General features: G+C 36.7%; 1 protein-coding gene across 1 annotated transcript; it reads left to right on the top strand.

Annotated features, from left to right (window-relative positions):
- Window positions 1–1,652: 1,652 nt before the first annotated feature.
- On the top strand, window positions 1,653–22,206 carry LOC114530843 (complement C1q subcomponent subunit A-like). Its single transcript, XM_028552438.1, has 9 exons — window positions 1,653–2,308; window positions 2,546–2,636; window positions 8,320–8,346; window positions 11,036–11,053; window positions 15,107–15,142; window positions 16,631–16,648; window positions 17,911–18,041; window positions 18,159–18,225; window positions 18,636–22,206. The coding sequence occupies exons 1-9, from the start codon at window positions 1,946–1,948 to the stop codon at window positions 19,055–19,057; spliced, it is 1,173 nt and encodes a 390-aa protein (XP_028408239.1). The 5' UTR covers window positions 1,653–1,945; the 3' UTR covers window positions 19,058–22,206.
- The last annotated feature ends 1,793 nt before the right edge of the window (window positions 22,207–23,999 follow it).

The raw sequence follows: 23,999 nt of genomic DNA, 5'->3' as shown, positions 1-23,999 counted from the left end.
TTTTAGGCCCCCGTGATTCTGAATGATTTTTGCTAAGATAACCATGCAATTTTGGAGCAGGGCGCGACTTTTTTATCTTTGAATTTAATATCGTTTCCACTGAACACTTTTAACTAGCTAGACAAAAGTTACCATATATAAATATATATATATATATTTATATATATATATATATATATATATATATATATATATATATATATATATATCAAATATGCATTTAGAATCATATATGAGTAGAGTGCTCGATATAATAAAGTATAGAGCTAGTATTAAAAATTCACCTGATGAGTGTGGCAAGCGTTACTTGTCATACGAAACAAGTTTGTAGTTAATAAAATCTTATGAAGTAAACCAAGTTTATTCTATTTTATCTTTATATATATATATATATATATATATATATATATATATATATAAGCCTTAAGAATAATAAGTTCCTCTTCGTGGTGGGGAATTTTCATCATACCTCAGCCTGAGGCAAAAAGACTGCTATTCGGCGACCAACAATCCGGAGATTTCAGGCCATTTTTTGTTCATTTTAACCGATTTTTCGTTTGCCCAAGCCATGAATTTTTACACCAAATAAGATTTTTCAGTAGGTTCAGTTTCAAAAACAGCACCGTATTCCGTGTTAAGCTAGTATACATTTGCCCAAAATACTGAAAAACGCACTGACTAACGATCGAACGCTTTTGAACTGACTAAACTGATGAAACTGGTTAAATTATTGTTATAGAGTTAGTATTAGGATTAATATCGGCTAGAGGATGTCTGTTGTCCAGAGCGAAGGCCCGTGGGATAGCCCTAAAATTAAAGCCCTTTTTATACCAGTGGTCCAGAGCAAAAGTGTGAGTCGACCGAAAATTCATGTTTTATTTCGAATACAAAGAGAACAGAAAGATTACACATGTACTCAGGAATTAGGTGGGGGGACACGGGTTCTGCGTGCGGAGAGAAAAAAATCCCAAACTGAATATTGACCGTGAGTAAAGAGGCACACTGTGAATGACGGCGCACATGGCGAGTTTAGAATTGGTGGTAGGATGACACATTTCGTTCTTTGTGACTTTCCAGGTTTTCGAGTACGATTCACCTACTGTTGCCTTGGGTGTCATCTCTTTATAGCCACCTCAATAGATTTCCTGTCGCGAAACGCGACGCACCAATGACTTCGATTATGAAACCTTGGTTGATCTGATTGAACCTCATAATAACACCACCAATAATCCGCAACAAACACCGCAGAATCTTGTAGAAGCCGTAATACGAAGTTGTGTCGTATATTCGGCATACACGTAAAAATATTATTTTGTTTATGTTCAGGAACTGAGGCTTGATCGCAGTGAAGTATCCGTGTGGGAAATCATACTATTTTTGAAGGCCAAACAAACATAACATAATACTGCGTTTCAATGTTTCTTGATACTCCTACTCAAACAACAATACGGACATAGTACCCCGCGCCGCCAGTGCAAAATAACAATCTTAATACAAACGAGGAAATTAAATATCTCCTGACCGTCATGGTACGTGCGACGCGATTGGACGATGGGCCTAAAAGGCAATAGTCAATTCAAACGCTAAGCCAATCATGGCCGATTATGGGTTTCGCGAACACTCAGTCATTGGCCCGAGTAGTTTATATGTTTCTAAATGCTAAGGAAATTATATCGTGCTTAGTGCCCGAAAATATACACGTGCGAAAATCTTCTAGGAATAGACTTGAGGCTTGAGCAAGGCACCATCGCTTACTATTGTTTCAAATAGAAGTTTAGCGCGGCTTGGCAGCGTTACCTTGATGTAAGCACGCTCGAAGGCAGAGACCTTCGTGGCAAATGATCGCATTTCGTCGGCAATCAGGCTCGTCGCATGGAACATGGAAATGCTTTGAGTGAAAAGCAGCCAGCGTTTATATTTATGAAACTACAGCTACGTACTCGCAATGGGAGATACCGTACACGATGGCATTCATGACGATTTAACGTGTGAAATCACGAAGCTCAGTGCGGCCAAGAGCGAAAAAAACACGGTGGTCGAATATAGACCATCGAATCGACGGGCATCGCTGAAAATTGGACTGTTTGTATCTATTGGATTGAACGTAATCTTCGCGGCGTTATTTGTCGTAGTATTTATTATGTTAAACAATGTGAATTCGAAATTGTCTCGAGTCGACGAGCTTTTGAGCAGGGACAAAGTTAAATCATCCGAAGTATATGGAAGGAATGATGGACAAAATGTTCAAGTCACTACTACGCCGTTAGATAGCGGTTATAGAGGCACTGCTCGACAGCAGGAACCATCGGTAATATTTTGTTGTTGTACGTAGCGTTTGAATGCCAAATATTGCGAATGGCGTTGTGAATACGATTTTGTTACATTAACAATACATCGGGATTCGCTCGCTTCGTGGCCGCTTGTGGATGAGAGTATATGTTATATTTGATAGGATAACGGGAATTTGTCGTCGCTTTTGTGTGCCTGGGTAGGGTTTTTGAAGTACGTCGTTTCGTTGAATGAAGGCCCTTTTGTGATCTTTTAGATCGAGACGCCTACTCAAGTCCTAAGGAAAAATCCGACGCGTACGACAACTGCAACGAATGTGGATGTGTGCAAGTGTCGGGGACCGCAAGGTATTTAGCTGTTTAATATTGCTCCTATTAATATTTTCATAAATTGCTCATTTGCCTATCTTCGCAACCAAGTCGTAAATTGTTTATTCTACGGCATGAAAGCCCACAATTAGAGGCTGGCAAGATTAACGATTTTAATTCCTTGGCATGTACACACAAGCGTCGATCAGGTCTAATATGTTTGGTCAATAAATCGTCCGTCGAGGTGAAATTACCGTTCGATCTGCAGCTGTTTTGCCAGTAGTTTGTGTGCTCCAATGCCCGTGAAGTGCGGACCGGTTTAACGTATACAAGCCGAGCTATATTTCCTGCGTGGTTGGTTGGAATTGATCGATTGGCATGGTCTGAGTAATTGGCCATTTATATGACTATGAACTATGGTTCTAAATCCGCTCGCTCGCATTGAATTAAATGGGGCCTGGCAAGTTTGTTTTGGATTTGTGTGAGTTATTAAGGCCACATTTGAAATTGTTTCAGAGCTTATAATTCGTATTTTACGAAGCGAAATTTGTTAAACGATCGCGAGAGCGCTCGCCAAAATGCACTGTAGGTAAATAACAAACGAAGCGAAGCATATCGTTGGAATCTCAACTATTGATTCTTCCCGTAAACAATAGTGAGAACAAGCTAAAATCAGATAATAAGAGTGTAGACACGAGCTTGTAGGAGGCACACACACACCTCCCCCATGCTGTATTGAAATCCTTTCAAACGTCTAGTCGGTCCAAAGAAGTTCACGAGCTGGGAAGGCAAACGCCGATTAGCAGCAAAAACGTCTATTATTTTGCTTTTCAATAGCAAACGTGTGCGCCATGGAGCTTCCGTGTTCGCAAACGACTCTCTACTGCAGGTTCGTCGCGGCCTGCGAAATATCACGGCCCAATCGCTGTCGAACAAATACTTGTAAGTCACAAGAGATTCCTCATCGTCATTGCAACATATTTGCAAATTGTAGCAAAAGTGTCGTTCGAAATCGGATTCATTTTGTTCCCACTTGCTCATTTGCTACATTTTGTCATGTTCGCGTGAACTCGAGCGTTTTGTAAGCGACGTTTTTCGACGCGCGACGCTTTGCATCCTTTAAAACGCAATAGTTTGTCGAGAGCTGCACTAGAGCGACATCCTGCATGCAATTGCAAATCTAAATCGCTGCTGTTCATCGCGTATAGGGCGCCGTGCGTGCCACCCAGTGTTTTATATAAATATAGACTATTTCTTTTCATAACGGTATTACAGTTGGGTTCAAAGCGCCATTTGGTACCACGTTTGAGTTCCTTCGCTTGATTGTTAGTAAAACGGCACTGCACGTCGGCTGCTAATTAAAATCATCAGTCCGTTTTGGATAGTAAATTGAAAGGTGACCGCGGGATTTTTATGCCGTGGCTCTATAGCTATTTATTTAACCCGAGCCCAAGAGCATTGCTTCATATTAATAATCGTCACATAGACATTTATCAAACATAAGATGTTATCTCTTCATTGATCCTAAAGTGAGTGAACCCGCGAAAGCTCCAACGCATCTGGAGTCAAATTTCTCGCAAATCTGATTACTACGTTCACTTTTCGCTAGCACAAATGATAGTCGTTTATTTGGTCATTGAAGTATTAAGGCGCGCTAAACCGATACAGTTTTACAATACCAATTTATAGCTGCGGCTAGTTCAGCATCCGGGCCAACGCTCGTGCATACCAAGGGCTATTTAGTTATTTAGGCTCGTGGCAAGTTGATAAGTACGAAACGTATGTATGCAAATACGTTTTATCTTACATCGCCCTTGAGTTGCGACCTTTATCTGTATTATTTTTGGCGAGAATGTTTGCATTGTCTGAAGGTTCGCCATGTATCACATCAACAATCTTTTTTATTTTAAACGTACTTTCACTACAGTTTAACTGTCCTTGTATTCTCTCTCTCTATATACATATTTATATATATTATATGTTGTATTTGAACGCGATGAATGTTATAGGATCTGCCCTTCGTCTATGCTGTCAAATAGTTTGAGTTAATTCATTATCCATACTGTTGACTGGCAGGCATCCTGTTTACTATAGTGACTGAGCTGCATTAATTTAGGTTATTTTTCCATTTCTGTCAACTAAATGCTTTTGACAATCGTAAACCATTAGGTATTTCTCCAGCAAATTATGCACCCTTGTCATGTGGAGTGAACAGTTGTCTCACAAATTTTAATATGCATATAAATTCATTGTGTGGGAGGGTGCTTTAGAAAAGGAAGGGACTAAGACCTTTTGAACAGAATATTATTTCTCCCTTTAGTATATAAATGTTATATATATATATATATATATATATATATATATATATTAATATATATATATAAAATAAAGAGTCAAATTTTATGGCTCAATAATCCAGCTGACAGGCATCTAATATTCCAGAGTAAAGTAGAAATAATTGGTCATTAATAGTGTTTTTTATACTACCATTATTGATTAATGAAATAAAATGCCTTAACGGTAGCATTATTTAGAGTGTTTTTTTTTCCATTATCACAATGAATAGGCAGTCATAAACAAGGGATAACTTTGATACCACCATACTTGCAAAATTGCAGGATACATTTATTTTGATATTTGCACTGCAAACCATAAAGATATATGCTTTTTAGATGTGCAGGAGTAATATTGCTCCAGAAATTAGTTTAATAAGCCAAAAGATTGGTCAGTGTTGCTTTTCAAAATGTGTGCTTGCTCTTAATATTGAACTATATAATTGTAATTTATGTATCACAATGTCATGTTTAAATGTCATGTTTAGGGCCCTCCCTGTATTGTTTCCAACTAACAACTTAGGAGTGGTTTCTGACTTAACAGGAAATCCATATTGAGTATTAGGAAGTAGTCTTCAATTGTTAACAATGTTGGCAACCCACACAATTTAAATTACTCATTGTCACTTTCCCTAAACAGATATAAAATTTTCAACTTTCAACAGTGGAGTACATAGGTAGATTCGCACTGATTGTGATTGAAATTATGCCTAACTATTGATGAGTGAATTGTTTGGCATATTTTTACTTCAATAGTAAACCCACAGATTTGAGGAAATTATGGTTTTCAAGTTGAGAAACCTAGCTTTGATTTAGCTTTATATTAACCAGGCATACTGTATATAAACGTTTAATAGACAAATATAAGATCATAAGAAATTAATTGCATAACATTCTTATATTATTTCTATATTGTTGCTTGTAGTGGAAAGTTACCAACTATATGCCTAGGTTGCTAACTTGCAATGCATGACATATGTTGAGCGACTATATTGCAGCTGCTATAATCTGAAATCAAACAAGCTTCTCTCTTTATAACATGGGTAGTCTTAGTCAAGTACCTGGTTGAGTCAAATACCAAGTACTGTGCCACAGTGACTGTACATTTGTTTGTACTATATTTGTTTACCAAATCTAAATACTTGTAAATTGCAAAAAAATAACTCACCATCATGGATTTTAAGGCAACAACGCATATTGATTATTTTCAGCAAGTATTTTTTACATTTTTAGCAATGCATGAGCGTTTCTTAGACAACCTATTTCCGAAGATTGTATTTAAAGTATTCAACTCAACCGAAAAATACGAGTTTCCGTTTACAATCTTTTGCATATTTAATTGTGTTTATTTATTCTGTATGCTCATGTCTATATTCCTATTAATAGTATTTGCTATAATATTTATAATTATATATTTGATAGTACCAAAATATTAGACTAATAGTCGTTTTGTTCGGTGTTGTATTGCAGGGTGGGAGACATGGCTGCAGATCAATAATTAAATAAATAATGTATACATATATTGGCTTACATTCCCTGAGAAACCACAAATGTACAATTAAATTTACCTCTCATCTTCAATGGCTGCAATGTTTTTGAGATCAATTACAAGTGCAGATACTGACATCTTTACCTATGCTCCTTAGATTTTCAAGAGTGCATCAATTTTAACTCATTTTTAATTTAATGCATTTTCAACAACAAAGACTAGCGAGGCTAAAGTCGACTTTATTAAATAGATTATTAAACTGCTCATGACTGCGGTTTGTACGATAGCACAGTTTGCAGGTCGTTGTATAGACAAAAATGCGGAAGTATTAACACAGATTTTGTCAATTTTTCACAGGCTTTATGCTCATTTCCCTATGCCTACAGGCCACAGGCAATGAAAATACTATTAGTATTACTATCAGTTTCTGCGTTGGCTGGATTTTCGTAATTAAATAAACTAAAAGCCTGTAATCGAGACTTTGAAAGTGTTTGTTATGCTCAATTCTGAAGCAACGGCCACCCCAAATTGCAATTCAGAATTTTGTGAATTGATAGTCTTAAAAGTTACAACATCTTTGTTGATGTTTATTTGTATTTCAAAATTCAATATTTATTTACTTGATGATTAAAAGAGTTTTAATCCGGCGAACATACATTCGCCTTCGCCTTTCATTGAAAAGCTCAAAAGCCAAGCCAAGTTGAAGGACATGTTTTTTGAACTTGTAATTTTACGCTTGATGATGATTCTAACCACGACGACAATGCACATAAATCACTTGGAACATAATGTTTTAAGCGTTTGCATGAAACGCAACACAAATCATGAGATTAGAACATATATGAAACGACGAATATTTTAATTCTCGTTATATTTTATCTGCAATCTCATTACAAATATCACACGGAAATCGAATAAACAACGAGTCGATTGCTAAACTGAATAAACAGTCTAATCACTTACCGTCTAAAATGTAGTAAATCCATTAATTTTGACACCTCCGCCGTTTCACTGTTTTTTTTCTTTCATACTTCACGATTTCGGACTTAAACACTGAGCTCAAATATAAAACTGGATTTCATTCGTATCAGCAGACACATTATAGATTTAATCGAGCGATTAAAAAAGACCATTACTTTCACGTGTTTTCTGAAAAAAAACTGTTGTAATGTCATTATTTCCTCCCACTTGGTCAATATTGAAATACAAAACAATCTTATATAGCTCCAAAAAGCCACAGTATTTTTGTCTCTACGATTCGACTCATATTCATGCATTACCAGGGTAAACTGGTAATGTTATTTATCAAAAACAGAATTTATATGAGCCGGCTGTGAGTTACAAGAACATAATATTGGCAATTAGCTTGAATTTAGCAAATTTCATGTTAGGTAAATATTCTAAGTTCTTTAGATGCTTTAGTTCAATGATTTAATTCGAGTTTATATCTGATTAAATTTGTCAATAATTTTTGTATTACGAAAGACAAGTTCATAATACATTTTTGATTGGATGTTGAGTGTTCGTCTAGATATAGTTCTAATATACATTTCAGGTGTTGAAACTGTTCACAAGATGAGAGGTGCTGATAGATTTTAGATTACAAGTCATACGTGTGTTCTTAATTTCTAGGAATTTTAATTTATTTCGGGAGGGATCGTACAGCCGGTTATCTGAAATGCGTCTACTCTGCTCTGCTCTGCCTCCCAAGTTTTCCAGTCTAACTGATTTTAGTATCATTTAAAAAACGCAAAACTACAGTTTACAAACTTTTGGCGCAAACATCGTTGTTTTAGCTAGGGCTTGTCACGACCCTACTTTAATAAATACAATAGCTGCCATATAAGAAACGCCACTGAATGTGCGAAGTATGATTCACTCTACTTTTTTTCTTTTACAGGATTACGTGGTGAAAAGGGGACGAAAGGTAATTTTTGCTTTATCAACTACAATACTTTCAACGTTATCAGATTGAAATTATTTCATTCGCGGTTGAAATTATCAGTTACTCGCTTGCTGTTCATCTTAGTTATCAGTGGGCGATGTTATATATCATGTAGCTAAGAAAAAAATCTTTATAGAAGCGTGATTTGCCAAAATCATTTTTCGAACAATATCTCTATTTCGAATTCGCGATGTGATACCAAGTGCTTGAATTGTATTACTAAACCTCGCTGCACATTTAAGGAGGCGCCTTTCCGCGAGTGCGCAAGACATACACGTGTCTTAGATATAATAGCCTACATATTAGATATAAACTATAGCATTGATTGATGATGATTTTTTCTAATAATATCGTTGGCTTGCCCAAAGCTACACGTCATTGATCTCATTATGCAGTTAAATTTCCTCATTTGCACCATGATAATTTCGGTCATTAAGTTTTGCCAAAACCTCTTTGTGTGTTGAAACCCTGGCGAATGCATGACATGCTTCATCTTCGTTGGTACCTGGAGGACGATGCTAGAACGCAAGAAGTTTATTTACGTGGGTTCAGAGTAAACTAACATCCTATCATTTAGGCCGGCGCATTCAAAGATACCTCAGTTCTTTCCTTCGATGCAAGCACCAAATCCTGTTTGAACTGGCAGTAAGAGCACACGCACCAGGGTTATATTGGCTTACGTGCATGTGCTTTTTTGTGGGTGGTTTTTTCCCTAGCGACGGACACGCAACTATAAGAAAATGTTTAACAAAGATATTTGATATAAGAGTTCCGTTCAACCACAATCAAGTGCGTATATGAGATGAGAAACTGCGAAGACAAATAGAATAGTATATATCATAAAATATTTCCGCGCTTCCTGAAAATCACAATTCTTTCCGTTTCATCTTCTACCTTTTGATAATGAGAACAAGCCTGTTTTACAGAAAGACTAGAACAGTGGAAGAATGTAAAGCATTTAGAGACCACCCTTAGATAACCCTCAACATGAGTTCTACATCCTGATTGCAAATGTTTAACCATTATTATATTGAACTGCTAATATCGAAGCATGTAAAAGGCAACAAACAACCCGACTTCTTTTCATCAAAACCTGCTTTGTTTAACAAATGTAATCTGATAGAGTCATTTAGAATGTGCTACATTTTGTCGGTGGAACACACTTTTAGCTTTTAGTTTTACGTCTAAAGTACATGTTCGTAGATTCATGCGAACAAGATTAGTTTGGGGTGATAATAACAAACAGCTGTTGTTGGTTTATAATTAACTTTGACTCTGTATATAACAGGACGTGCATCGACGCAGACAAAAATTAGCATGTAATTATATGACGCTTTTGAACACTTGGAAAACAATCATTTGTCGGCGTTTTAGCCTTTCGCGTGTTTATAAGAATTTTTGTTCTAACGAATATTTACCAATATTTATCGCATTTTTAATCTGAACTAATTAGCACCATTGTAATTCGTCGTGGAAGCTAGCTAGCGGATTAAATAAACGTCTAAATAAACTCCCCATATGATACGATTCGCATGTACAGGCATTTGGGCGACATATTCCCTGTATACAATGTGATATTGTGAAATTTGATAGCTTTCAAATTAAGAGTGTTTCAAAACGCACAACCATAGTTAACGTATTCATGTATGCAGTATCAAAACACGCCCAAACAAATAAAATAACAGGATGAATTGTCATGAAGATTGCACAAGTACCAATACAGACGAGAGGTGTAAGCAGTTAAAAGGAGACTATAAATAATGCAAATAGATTTGACAAATCCAGCAGTTGATGTTTCCGCTATATGAAAGGTTTTAATTGCAATTGAATTGAGAGGATTGATGATAATTAGCGAGTATGTAGAGTGCGTGTTTCTCACGTCCCGATATTTTATATTGCATCTTTCAAAAGCACAAATACTGTACACATATAGCTGAAGACACTAACCTCGTCTAGCGACAAAGAGAATGACAATGATAGGAGTTTAGCGAAACTAAATTTCAAAACAACTTCACCTGGTACTGAATGAAGTTAATTTCGACTAAAAGAGCACCATTTTCGCCGTGAGCTTCAATTATCACTTTATTAATACACGTTTAACATTTTTACGACATTGTAACATTTTTGCACGGAACTGCGCAATGCTAAAATCACTTACTGACTCGTTTACATTTCTAATGCCGCTAATTAAGCTTTTGTGCCCTTCTTCCTGTGATTTGTTTTTGATTAAAAACATCACAGACAATAGCTTTTGCAAATTTTATACAGGGCCTATACTATGTGACAATTCCGGACCGGTAAACATGTACTAAATGCTGCACTTTTCAAACAACAATGTAACTAATTAAGGCATATAAATTTTCCCACGTTTTGTGGGAGTATTTTAGCGTATATATAGGTGCTTTGTGATTTTTCAATTTTGGCAGACATTTATGCATATTGGCAGATATTAGGTTCTGATGATCCTTTGCATGATCGCACTCGTGATCTGATGAATAAGAATTAATATTATAAGTGGAGGAATGATGGAAAAGTAAAGGGTCACTGCTATATCAATGGCTGCTGATTCGTGTACTGTCATTTTTTGCCGCACTGTATAGTGGTTGACGTATACTGCACCCTGCATGAGACTTTTCTTACCGTTCTTAGTATTGTTCTTTTCTTATTGCAGGAAGGAGAGGACAGGAAGGTTGGTATATCAATGCATTTTTCTCTTTATACCTTTTCTGTCGGTCTGTATAGGGTGTCATGATTGTCGCTTGATTAGAAAAACCGTGTAAAAATACATGCAGCAATCGTCTCCATCTGTACAGATGCTCGTTTGCATCGTGGCTTTTGAATATTTTAATTACTGACGAATGGCGAATATTGATGCTTTTTATGGGTACTAGCTCTTTCAAAACGGCAAAAACAGAAGCTAAAGGTTGCTATGGTCGTTTTATGCATATGAGTATGTGGAAAAAGCATAAAATATTCGTATTCTTTACATTCCACAAAATGTGAAGTATGGAAATTCAACTAAGCCACCATGAGCCACCTATCATTTTTTCTATGTGTCACACAGCCAGATCTAAGCGGACATTTAACGAATTATAAATATCCCCCATGCATGTGTGTCTTTCAAGACAGTTCTTGGTGGGATTTAATCATCACCTTAGACAAAAACTTTAGACAAAAATATTGATTTGATGAAAGGACCCTACTGCGCCTTTTAGGAAATCTCGAAAAGGCCGGTCGCAATGTCATTTCAGCAAACGTCGCGCCTGTTCGGCTTCTTTGTATGACATGTAGTAGAATTTTAAATGTATCACATAACTATATACGATCTAAAAATTCGACGAAAGCCACATTATGTATGTTTAGCGAATCACACATAGGTCTATATAGGAAAGGATTTTTGCTTTATCATCTAACTATGAACAGTTTGCAATTTGAAAAAGAAAATTCGAAAATTTGTACCAATCTTTCGTCATTCTAGCATCGGGTAAAATGTGGATAACATTCGGGAAATATCTTATACGAAATTAACGCAAGTATTTGAATACCCCATGCAACTGCATGTATAGCATTAACCGAAATTATAGAGCTTGGTGTAAATATGCTATACAATTTTGAAAGACGTGTCTGCATGAGGTACGCCTCCTAATAGAGATGGAAATATATAACAGTTTCGCCGCAATAACTGTTGTAAGAATTCATTAATATAAAATTTTCCAATTCGTGATTCCCGTTTTCGCGTCTTAAATGGACTCACCCCAAAGCCTCATTTCTACTTCACCTTCGACTGAAATAACCAAGGCTACCATCTTCATAATTAAGGTAACATATTTCAAATATTTCAATGCCCGTGTTTGGAATACCATCCATAAAGAACCGGAATGAAGCAAATTTATAGAATGGCAATGAACTTGAATCAATTTTCATATTTCACCATTTAATTTTTGGAATACGATTCAGTTTATCTCTATGTAAGATATGGGATTTCACAGAGTTCAGACGTGCACCCGAAGAATGATTATATATAATATGTAAGTAATCGATTGTCAATGTTTTAAATTAAGGGATGTGTGTCAGTACCTAAATGGTCATTGTTTGCTTGTTTTATAAGGCGGTAAAGCAAGGGTTCGATTCACAATGTTCTATTATGTTGACTATACAGTGGGGTGCCATAATACCATTTTCATTTCATTATATACGTATCTATTGTGTTGAAATAATGAAATACTAGACTAGTCTGATAACAAAGTATATCGATATAGAGGTCGGCATTGCATTTTTAAATGAATTTCTTCACTTAAATGTTAATTTGGTTTATATTACCTACACCGGCGCCAAAGTTACGAAAATGCAATGCAATAAATGTGATAAAATTCAGGACCGAGACTGAGCGAAACTGTTTTCCTTAGAAAGATTTGAAAACGCCACATATAGTAAATCTATTGGCCATATTTATCAGGCTCTATATTAGTATATGGAAACAAATAAATAAATGAAGCTACTTAAATAAATATTGCTGATTTGATCGACTCTGAATTTTATGTCCAGATGGCCTAAAAAAGCCAGTCTTCCATGACGAGTTTGTACCCAAAAGGGCATATGCGATTAGAGAGAAAAAGTACACGGCCGCAACATATGTCAAGCAAATTTTCATGTAGACCATGCAAGCGAAAAAAGTGCATGGCCACCATTATGGTGCTACGGCTAAGCTTTTGACTTTTCTTGTCGTATGAACAAATAATAGAAGATGCAATGCCTATATATGTATCGACATTATATTAGACTTTGTCTGGACCTTCGTCTGACTTGAAATACCCATTCATTATTGAGGTTGAAAAATATACACTAAAGAGAAAACAAATACTCATCCGTTATGCATTTAAAATCATGAGCATTTCGAGATTTTTCTCGCCATAGTCTGGACGAACCTCGTTAACGTTTCCTAGGTCATCTTGCAAACTCATAATTTTTTCATAAAGGAAGGAAGGCAACATCTATTCAATATTTAAGTCATATGGAGGAGATTTCATGTTTACCTAACTCTTAACGCCTGGACAACGGCCCAAAAGGATTATTGCAAAGCTACTTAGTTATACACGGCATAAACTCGTTAACGGAATTAATGTAAACAATATCGTGAAATGATTACGTTCGAATTTCATTTTATTGCACACCAGATCAGTCATATTTTTCCCACGCAGAAAGACCACATCATATATAAAAGCCTCGTAATGATATTTGCGAAGCTGGCCCAGAAGTGCAAATATTTGTTCTCAAACAGGAAAGGACAATGTTTTTTGTTTGTTTAGGTTGTTACTAAATGCGAACCAGCCTTAATAAATGACCATGGGAGCAAAAGCGATTCTACGCTTCCATGCAGTACGATTTTAAATTATTATCAACCATGCGTCATTAGGATAGAAGTTTACATAAAGCATGTTTTGCAAAGTAAATAACGCCTGCTTCATATTTTAGTCACAGGATTCCGGGGGGTCGATTCTATTCCTTTCTCACAGACATACCATTTCCTCAATGTTGTCCACAAATATTGGAAATCGCAGGTTCTTGAACTGGGAGGCCATTGCCACTATGTCGCAAACATTACCCAATAACAGGCTAACATTGTCCATGCGACTATATATCAGTATATATTATAATATGCTCCTTAAACAACGAGCTTGTTCATTTTGTCAAATAATTTAATCAATAATTTAATCACGAACCATAGTGTGTGTTACTATTATACCCCCACCAAAACTGTGTGACTATTTAAAACGATTACTTCATCGCCGACAAATTTTATTGCCTCTGTGTTACCACTCCTTGTGATCAGTTCATATCGAATTCCAAAACTTTTTTCAAATGCACTAAGATTAAATGACAAAGTTCCTTACGCAAAGTAACGCCTTAATTTGAGAGCGTGCAAGTTCTCATGCTGTCGTATTTTACTGTGGTATTTCTATATGGATGCATATCAGTCACCATCTCAATTTTTGCAAAACTATATTACAGTGGTTCATTCAAGCAAGATATTTTAGTAAGTTGGATGGGTTTTTTAACTCTCCGGCCATCTTGTACACCGTAATTGCTTTACTAATTGATGATTTCCTTTAATTATATCCTGTTAAAACCTAAGTAGAGGTGTTAATTGAGTTGTGTGTCCCTATCAGTCGTAATTTTTCATCGCGCAAAAATTCGGTATTCTTCTGCGGGCAAAGGTTTGGGATTTTGGATGTAAACAAGTTTTAAAGCATACATTTTAAACCGTGTGGGGAAACCGAAAATTTAATGTTTACATGCATGCACGATTTGGTAGGAAACTTTTTTTAATGACCTATCGAATTCTTCAATAGGCTTTTCGTAGCATTTATATCTCGGAGGTCGTGTTGTTATTAAGGTTGTTAAACAATCGTTCAAGTCGGATTCTGGCTAGCGCTAGTTCCCGTACAATATACTGACAGGTTTTTATATTAATATTTTCATCTACTGTGTGATTAAGGGCATGCCCTGTGTGAGAAATTTTAGAATTTAATGCTCATTATTATGGCGAAATAAATCCAGACCATGCATAGTCCAATATAAATTTCATCTCCCCTCAATATGAATTTTTTATGCCAGCTTTCCAATGACGCACTTGGTTGCAGATCTTTCGGCATTTTCATAGGCAAAAAAGGGAAAATCCGCCTTTTATAAAAACTGTAATATTTCAAGCACATACATTAACACTGTTTTTCGTGTTTCATAGGAGCTAAAGGTGCGAGTGGTCAAAAGGGTTCAAAAGGTTGGTGAAATACTAATCTACCACCTACGTAATTACATTCTATAATTCGCAAAGACGGTTCAAATCTGTCGTGCTATCAAACTCCAATCGCGACAATTGTCTGCCAATGGCGCCATTTTGTTTAAATATATTTTGCCGGGAGATATGTTTGAAAATTTATCACTGATATAAGACCGGGTCTTGTGGCTTTTGGCGAACGAGAAGTCGCGTACTATATAGCTGTTGCTAAAAACATACAACTATAGCTAGGGCGACAGCATATTAGATTTTTTATGGTCTATACCTGCTGGTACATTTTCATACGGATATTAATTAAATGATAATTTTCTCTTGCGGATACTTCGATACTGAGATTACATGAGAGAAGCAATAGGAATTGTAAATTGTTTATTTTCGGATATTTTCTCCGATATTTAGAAATTAATTTGCGAGGAAACGGAAGCTGACACGTCGTTATTTCCACGCGTGTGGGTGTTAATTCTAAGAAATTTCGATATACAATTGGCTTCTCGCCAAATGTGAATAGATTCAAAAATGTGCAAAATGATGTGTTTGTTTATGCTAGTTTCATTTATGATCAGCATAGAAAAGGAACGCCATATTGCCAAATGGAGAATAAGAACAGCGTGACCTCCATGCAGTAACGTGCAACACTATTTGGGCGGGACTGTTTAGTTTCGCTGTAATCTGCATGTTTGTCGCATTTAGCAAGCAGAGTACGGACAGACGTTATACTATGTAATCAGGCCAGTTACGTTTCTAGATAAAAAAGGAATTGATAATATCAGCATAACGATCGTTTCAAGTTCAACGATCCCGGTGACCAAGGACGCGCAGTAAAAGGTCACGAATTGCTCAATATATATAACGTCATTAAACTTGTCGCTAGACATAATATCCTCGATTATCAACTCTGCTATTGCGGCGTTTCTCTGATTAACAAATTTGAGTCCGCCATTCTTTTTTTACTCACACCTTACATCCACACCTTCGTGACATTGCATATTCAATTAATACCATGCATGGCCCATGGTATTAATTATTAATTATCCTGACCCCACGCTCTGTAATAGGTTTTTGTTATACATATTTGTATTAGATATCGTGTGACATTAATGCTAACTGTACCGTCTCGGCCACAGAAATTATTTTAGACTTCAGGGACATTGGGATAATTATGCTCTTTCATATTCTACGCTAGTTATAAAACTACTTTTTTGTTTTCGTATCCGGTTCCCTCTCGTTCTGCCAAGAAAATTTAGCCACCATGCACGCACATCAAACTGTCATGGTTTAAATTATCTGTATATTTGGGGTTTAGGCTGGAATTATACTGTCTATCTTCTGAAGTACAATTTCCTTAAAGAATATGTTTTGGTTCCTTTTTAAAATACCGTTGCGGTAAACATTCCCCGTTTTTCCTTGCCAATCAAAAGATCTCGTTGGAGAGCATGTATGCTAATTTTTGTTTTTCTCTCTTATTTTTAGGTGACACCGGTAACACAGGTACGTTTAACCGTTTTGATGTTTTGAAAATCGTATCGGATCAAGTGGCGATTGCTGCTTCTATATTTCACACATGAGTCGTCTACAAATGATCAAGGAATATATCTTCTAGATTCCTTTGCTCATGTTTTGTTTTATTTGTTCCTGCATGTCCTTGCGCAGCGCAGATGGCTTGACCATCTTCGTAAGTAAATCTCTTCTCGAATCATAACATTATTTCAAGTAACTTAAATAGACTTATTTTAAGCTTTGCTTGATAAAACAGAAGCCAAAAAAGTCCGTATAACATTTCATCCCCCTGTGTTCTCCAGTTTACGGCGTTTTTTTAACCCCAAAACGATCGACCCACCGCTTGACTATACATCTCAACTTTCGAACCGTTGACAATTTGTCAGAATTACCGCAGAGCGTCACGAGGTTAATGCACCAAAGGTCTTTGTATAAAGTTACTTACATCGATAGAACTTTGATAAATGAGTCTTGGAAGTATATTGCATCTTTCATCGTACCAGGATTTAAGTACATATTTTCTAGGATTATAAGAAAGAACGCATGTGAGTTGGTATAAATATATAGCGTGCAAGTTTTGGCTAACAGGATAAGCAAAAAATCTAATTTTTGAAAAACAAAATACTTATATAGCATCGCATCATGCAACCCATGGTAGCTTCAGTGTACTTGTATACATTATGCGATATGTGTTTTATGTTCTAATTAACTCATGTATAGTATAGGGTTTTAAAGCCCGTATTCCACCGGGCGCAATTTGTATCACCGATCAGTCCCTTTGCTATAAAGAACCTTTGCCAATTCCGATCCAAGTTAAAACGATTTTAGCTTAAAAACATTCACAGATATAAATCTCTCGCGAGTTTCTTGGTCGCCAACCAAGATCACGTTGGCATAAAGTCTCCAGCATTGCAGTATACTGACTTAGCGTGATTGTATATAGTAATTTTTCAGGGTGTATCAAAAAAGGCTTAATATTCATATTATATTACAGTACAATAGTACTTCTAATTGTGTAGCTCGCAAAGTGCATATTTATACCAAGTGCATGGTTGTCTTTTTTATACAACCTGTGTATTGAACAAAAATTAATGTCCATCTGCAGTATATAAACTCCATAAGCTCCGAGTCAATTCATTTTATGTGTAAGCAGAAATCACATGTCGGTTGACGCTAATCGATGTTTTATGTTTCAAACCATGCTCATGCATGTTCTTAAATTCACTCGCTGACGATCCGTGTGCATATTTTAGGTCCAGCTGGAAAACTGGGACCGAAAGGCGCACCTGGTCCCCAAGGTTTGGTGGGAGATCCAGGTATCCAAGGTCAAAAAGGCGAACCAGGAAAGTGCGAGGCCTGTAATATGACCTCGTTATTTCGAACGGTAATAAATAAAGGCCATGTTTGCCTCTTCAATTCCCTTAACGTCTCTTCGATTCATATCAAGTTTCAACAGAGCGTGATTTTCCTGTATCTAAGGTTTCAAATGTTTGTCTTGCAGGTTAAAAAAGAACGCCCTGTCGCACATTTAACGGCTTTTAGCGAATTAAAAGGGATGCCACAATACGGTAATTTTCTTAAAATATTTCTTCATAGAGGTCATATGTGTTTTTTGATGACAATCGCCGGATCCCCGGATCATTCAGATCCCCGCCATTCATATTGCTAGCACTGATTTAGAAAGTGATAGTCTAAATTTTTTAGAAACCGAAACTGATTAGACTTTACAGTAATTATACATATATAGCTATATACTAACGTCGCTGTTTCCAATTCTAAAACCACCTTAAAGTGGATTGGTTTTAGGATATAGATTATATACCTGGAAAAGATGCAAAACACCTGCTTTTAGCGTTGCGTCTTTTCAAAAAGCTAAAACAACATCCTATTTAAAGTGCGCCAAAGTTATCGAAAACAGTGAAAATGTGAAAGGTCTATATACTGCAGTAATATGTATTCCATACCGTATTCATTTCAGAACTACTCGATGTCTGGGCGAAGAAGGGCAGATATACGCAAGCGAGTCCAGGAATGACGACCACTGATTCGGAGCCTCGTTTCATTAACGTAACCGAAACGGGAAACTATTTTATATACAGTCAGGTGTACTTCCAGCTTCCAGCGACCGGTTCAAACTTGAAAAAGAAGCTCACTTCGGACGACCTGAGATACATGATACACTTCGTGTTCAAACAATCCGGTTCGACGCAGTCGTTGCTTCTGAGAGCCGTCAATTCGAACGGATTCGAGGGGAAACACTCCGGATTTTTCACGTCGTTCACGAGTGGCGTTCACCGTTTAAGGAAAGGGGACTCGTTGTACGTTGCCGTCCAGAAGAAACTGGGCAATCTCATCAATACGAACGACGACTCCACTTTTTTCGGAGCATTTAAGCTATGAGAGGGTGATTTTGCGTCGCCTGCGGGCAATGTAAGTGCGCACATTCGACCTGGATGAGAATTTCCATCGTATCTATGGACAAGTGACAGTCAGACAGGTAATGGTGATAGTAAGTACCGCGAGCATCAAAGGCCTCCGTTTGTACCCTGCCAAGCAGGTTTTTGTCGCCTAACATATTGTAGGACGTAGAGTACACCACAAGGTGATTAAATACATAACGCGCAGATCGCTCTTTCTTTGGCGACGCGTCGCGGATAGACAATCGAAATGCGCGTCGTATGACAAGCATATAGAGCCAGCACGGCAGTAAATCAGAAGGGTTTGAATGATTCTGTTATTATTGGGGGCATGATTACATGGGAGCAGTGAAAAAACGTGGGGTGACCTCATTCCGATCTACCAATTTATGAATGATCGTTTTCCAGGGTTGCCCATCTTCTCGGGGATCCATATTTCTTGGTGTACCCCAACTAATGCTAGGCTGGTATATACATGTTTTATCTTTAAACGGTTGAAAAGGTTTCCTCTAATATCGGCGTTTCCATGTAATCACCTCAATGAAATATATAAAGCTTGTAGCTTTTGGAGTCATTTGTCTATTAACTCGATTTATATCGTTCACTATGCCCTTGATTATATCAAAGTATATACATTATATATATTTTTTATATTATAAGCTAACAGAAACTATAATTCGTAGTTGTATATAAAGGTGCAACGCACGATGGATCGAAGATTACGAGAACCGCATACGGCTACCCTAGGATTATCTTCTGTGGTCGGTTGTGCGAAAGCTTGATAGCGTTATCCATCTGGGGCCGGTTGTATAAAACTCTTAACTACATTTTGTGTAGTTGAATCGTAGTTCAGATATACACGACTCTGATTGGTCAGTTCTGCCACTAACTATAGTTAAAAGTTAACAGTCTTTTCTATACATCCGGCCCCAGATAGTGGTGTTTTAATCGCATTAAGATGATTAAAGATTGAATAAACCTCGCATGATTCTTAAACTGGGATTCTCTTCAATATTTGCTTGCTCCGAAGCTGTATTTTGCTTTTCCAGCATTTTTAGAACGGCTGAAAACAATCCCCATCCCTGGATAACGCTATCTACGTACAACCGGCCCCAGTTATTTTGGAGATGAAGTATGTTTCTGAATGGTCAACTGGACGCATTGGCCAATCAGAAACATGCTTTGTCCGTCATAACGCACACTTTGTATAAAAGTCTATGTAATGAATGATGCGTTTACTTAATTCCAGTGTTTAATTCCGGTCTTTTTTGACTTAACTTGTTGGGCTGTTCAAAGCCTGTTTCAAAGATCGCGCATCCCATTGTTCCGAACTCATAAACTACAACACACGAGCCAACTCAACTAATTATTTATTGTTTTAATCCCGTCGGTACAATAGAGGCGCGACGTTTGAGACAGACCAAACAAGTCAAGCGGGTATTTTCTGAACATTTAACGATAACATAACAAAATGTAGCCGTATGCTCTCGTGACTTCTTCGTTTCCAAATATGGACTTCTCGATGACGTCATCAACTACAACCAAGAGATTCTTAGCAAATGAGGATTTTAGAGGTATAAATATTTTTCGAACAACAGGTGCAGTTATAGCACAAAAACTTTAGGGAAAGTGTATACTTCGAAAAAAAACTTTACTGTGTATCGTTTCGATTATTTGTTCCGAATTTCACAGTTTCTACACTTAATGAAATCGTTCAAGATACTTTCGGAAAAAGAAACCTCTGCTGCTTGGTTTTTCGACGCCGTAGTTGTATATGACGTCTTCGTTTGAACTCGTTTGTGCCTGACCGTAAAAGATTCTTCAGTTACAGACGTAGCAGTTCTTTAGTTTTCGTTTTCAGAAAACACCGAACGGGCTTTAAAAATAGTTGCAAACGCATTCTTCGCGAATGTTGTTTATATTAAACGTTGAAAGTATTGTTGTTTTGTGTTAAACTAGGTTAGGTTCGTCTCTTTCGTGCATATGTACTGTTGCTTATTATCTGGTAACCATGCGTAGAGTTAGTCTTTCATGCAAAGTTTTCTGGTAAAACTCGGTTTAATTCTCTGAACAAACTATTGTAAACATTTTCCCCAAGTGTGGTGTTATTCCAAAGATGATAATTACCGTGGCAACGTCTTCACCATCGGTTTCAGTTAACTCGCGTATTCACCCCTTCTTGATTACTGGATGTATGTGAAAGCGCATAATTAGTATATAGCTAGCATGTTCGGCGAGTAAGAACAGGAAAATGGTCAAGATTTTATCCCATTATAGCAAGGAAACTTGTTCGACCTAAAAGCCAACAGGCGCTTCATCTCTTTGCCAACGCACAAAAACTATGTCTAAACTCTTTCTTTATTCTGTGAGGACCGATGTCCAAATTCATATGTTCTGTATTAGAGTTGCCTTAGAGAGGTGACTTGCCTATAGACTTTTTCGGAAATTACGTCACATTTTCATCGTTTTAAATTTAGAACCACCTTAAATGAGATGGATGTTAAGTTTTACTCTTCCTCAACAAGTGCATGAAAAAAAATTTTTCATTTTGACATATAAATGTTAAAATAAGCCATTACGCCTTAGGTCTGGCCTCCAGCCTCGTTTTAGTATTACGACTTCTTTCCACATTTATTTGTCAAAATATTGAAGAAGCTTTGCACATGCATAGCTTGTGAGAATAAAATACGAAGTCTCATATAAGGTGGTTCTAAATTTCAAACGATAATGTTTGGACGTAATTGCCGAAAAGGTTCATTGTAAGTAGTGATACGTCGTCTAAAAATTTGGCCATTTTCTCGTTCTTAAAGCTCCAGCCATAGTATGATAATTTTCATTTTAACGAACTTATGCCCGAAGTGACGGAATCCGGGGATATCGATATCGACGTTGTAGAAATACCTGTATGTTATACAAACTAGAATTAAATATCTGAACCTTTTCAGGGTTCTTAGTTGGAATTATAGAGACAGATTGGCTCGTTGATTGGCCAGAATTTGTACACTTGTAAATAGCAATAGCGTTTTATTAGATTGAGGTTTTAAAACAGGATTGTTGATAACCTTTACTTCATTAAGCTTCCTTGTATCAAGGTGAACATTTCTGAACTGAAGAACCTAATAAAAGTAATCGAAGCAAAATATAATGTTTCCTTTATTAGTTTTGTCTTTGTTCGCATTATGACAAAAATATCAAAAAATAACTTTGTCTCTTTTGGATGACCCATTCAATTGGCTCTCAATGGTAAATATGTCATAAATTAACCAATTTTACCAGTTTTGCAACGCGGTCTATATGCACCAGTTCACTCACTGATGAGAGTTTTCTTTCTTTATACTATAGTTTTTTTTCCTCCCAAATATTGTTCATTTATCAAGTTGTTACGGGTGTCACCCACTTGCAATTTGTTACAAACGCATGCTGGTAAAAAGAGGCGCCGATAAAAAGATGTTAAATATAGGCAGCGTTCAATTTATGAAATTTTAACTCGTAAAACTCACTGTATGCTTGCATGATTCACAATTGTGCATTTCAGTTTTGCTCTATATGAAAATTCTACGGCATAAGTTGAAACAAATTTGCCTCTGAATACGTACTCCGCAATATTTTGAAAGCTCGTTAAAAAAAATATGGCAGCTATGAGATTGCCATTTTGAGATTTAATATAAAGTATATAATACACAAGGTTATTATATGGTATATAGTTCACAAAGTTATAATACACAAGGTTGTACGATTTGCCTTGTGTTATATACCGTGTGCATGACATATTTTGTTATAAATCTTTTTGCTCTCTAAATTATTTTGAAGTGAAACGCCTGTATATTCAAAAATCTCACTCTCACTCACTGAGTGTGACGTATAGAGATTGTGTTGGGATGAATAAGATAAGTCCTTTGAATGATCTTTAACTAATGGGAAGATTTTAGATAAAATGTTGAAAAGAAGCTCTTATTTGAAGTGTGAGTAAGTGTGAGTCGAGTGTGAGTGAGCTTTCAGAATACAGGCGTAAGTATAAAGACTTGCGGCTAAGTCGATCTGTATAAATGCAAACCAATTTCCGCGGTGCCCTCCTGAAGACCTATTGTTAGTGCGAATATCATTGCTTGTCATTTAGGTTAAGCGTACCAATGATTCACATTATGATCTAATAATTGACTTTAATTGATATTCGTTGCGAAGTTAATTGAATTTGCGGTTACAGGTTGCGGAAATTGCCAAACACAAGGCCGATAATGGTTGATGCTATAGGTTAATTTAGTTAGGCAAGTTTAAAGTTACTGCCGCAGCGGGATGGTACCAACAACCAGCTGCCGTTACGTTACCATAGCAACTCGAGTGAATAGCGTGATTAGATGTCGGACTAGACGCCCAGCGCTATTGTTCATTGTTGCGAAAAATTGAGCTGACTTAATTAACTGCGTCCTTGCATGAACAGAAGCACCATAGAAGCTTCCCAAGAAGCGTGCCTTCGTATGCATTCGAAAGACGAAAACGGTCGCTGCATATTTGTGTTAATTGAAGATAAATAAAGCAAATTAATTTTTACAAATATTGAAAATCCCATGTCAAAATGGCATCTTGTTGATGGAGTATAATGTTCAGGTCTTCGAAAATATTTGCAAACGCTTCGTCGCAGGAGAGATACCGCACACAGCAACCTTAAAGTTTGCAAGATAGTCGTGTGTGAGGTTTCGAATTTGCCTTATCTGCAGGCATGTTGTGATTAAGCTGCGTGATTTATGGATTTAGTGCCAAATAATTATTCTGCACGCAAGCTGAAAAAGATGCATGCAAGCAGACTAGAGGAATATTAAAATTTATACCTCCATACTGACTATTCAGCACGTGTGCAAATTGGTATATTCGCTGTTGTTAATGCAGATAAGAGGACCAAGGGACTGAAGCCGAGGAAGAACGATTCG

Source organism: Dendronephthya gigantea, unplaced genomic scaffold (genome assembly GCF_004324835.1).
Source record: "Dendronephthya gigantea isolate DGI-Jeju-01 unplaced genomic scaffold, DenGig_1.0 000001F, whole genome shotgun sequence".
Taxonomy (NCBI): domain Eukaryota; kingdom Metazoa; phylum Cnidaria; class Anthozoa; order Malacalcyonacea; family Nephtheidae; genus Dendronephthya; species Dendronephthya gigantea.
The sequence above is the reverse complement of the archived record's forward strand: the minus strand, read 5'-3'. Positions and strand labels throughout refer to the sequence as shown.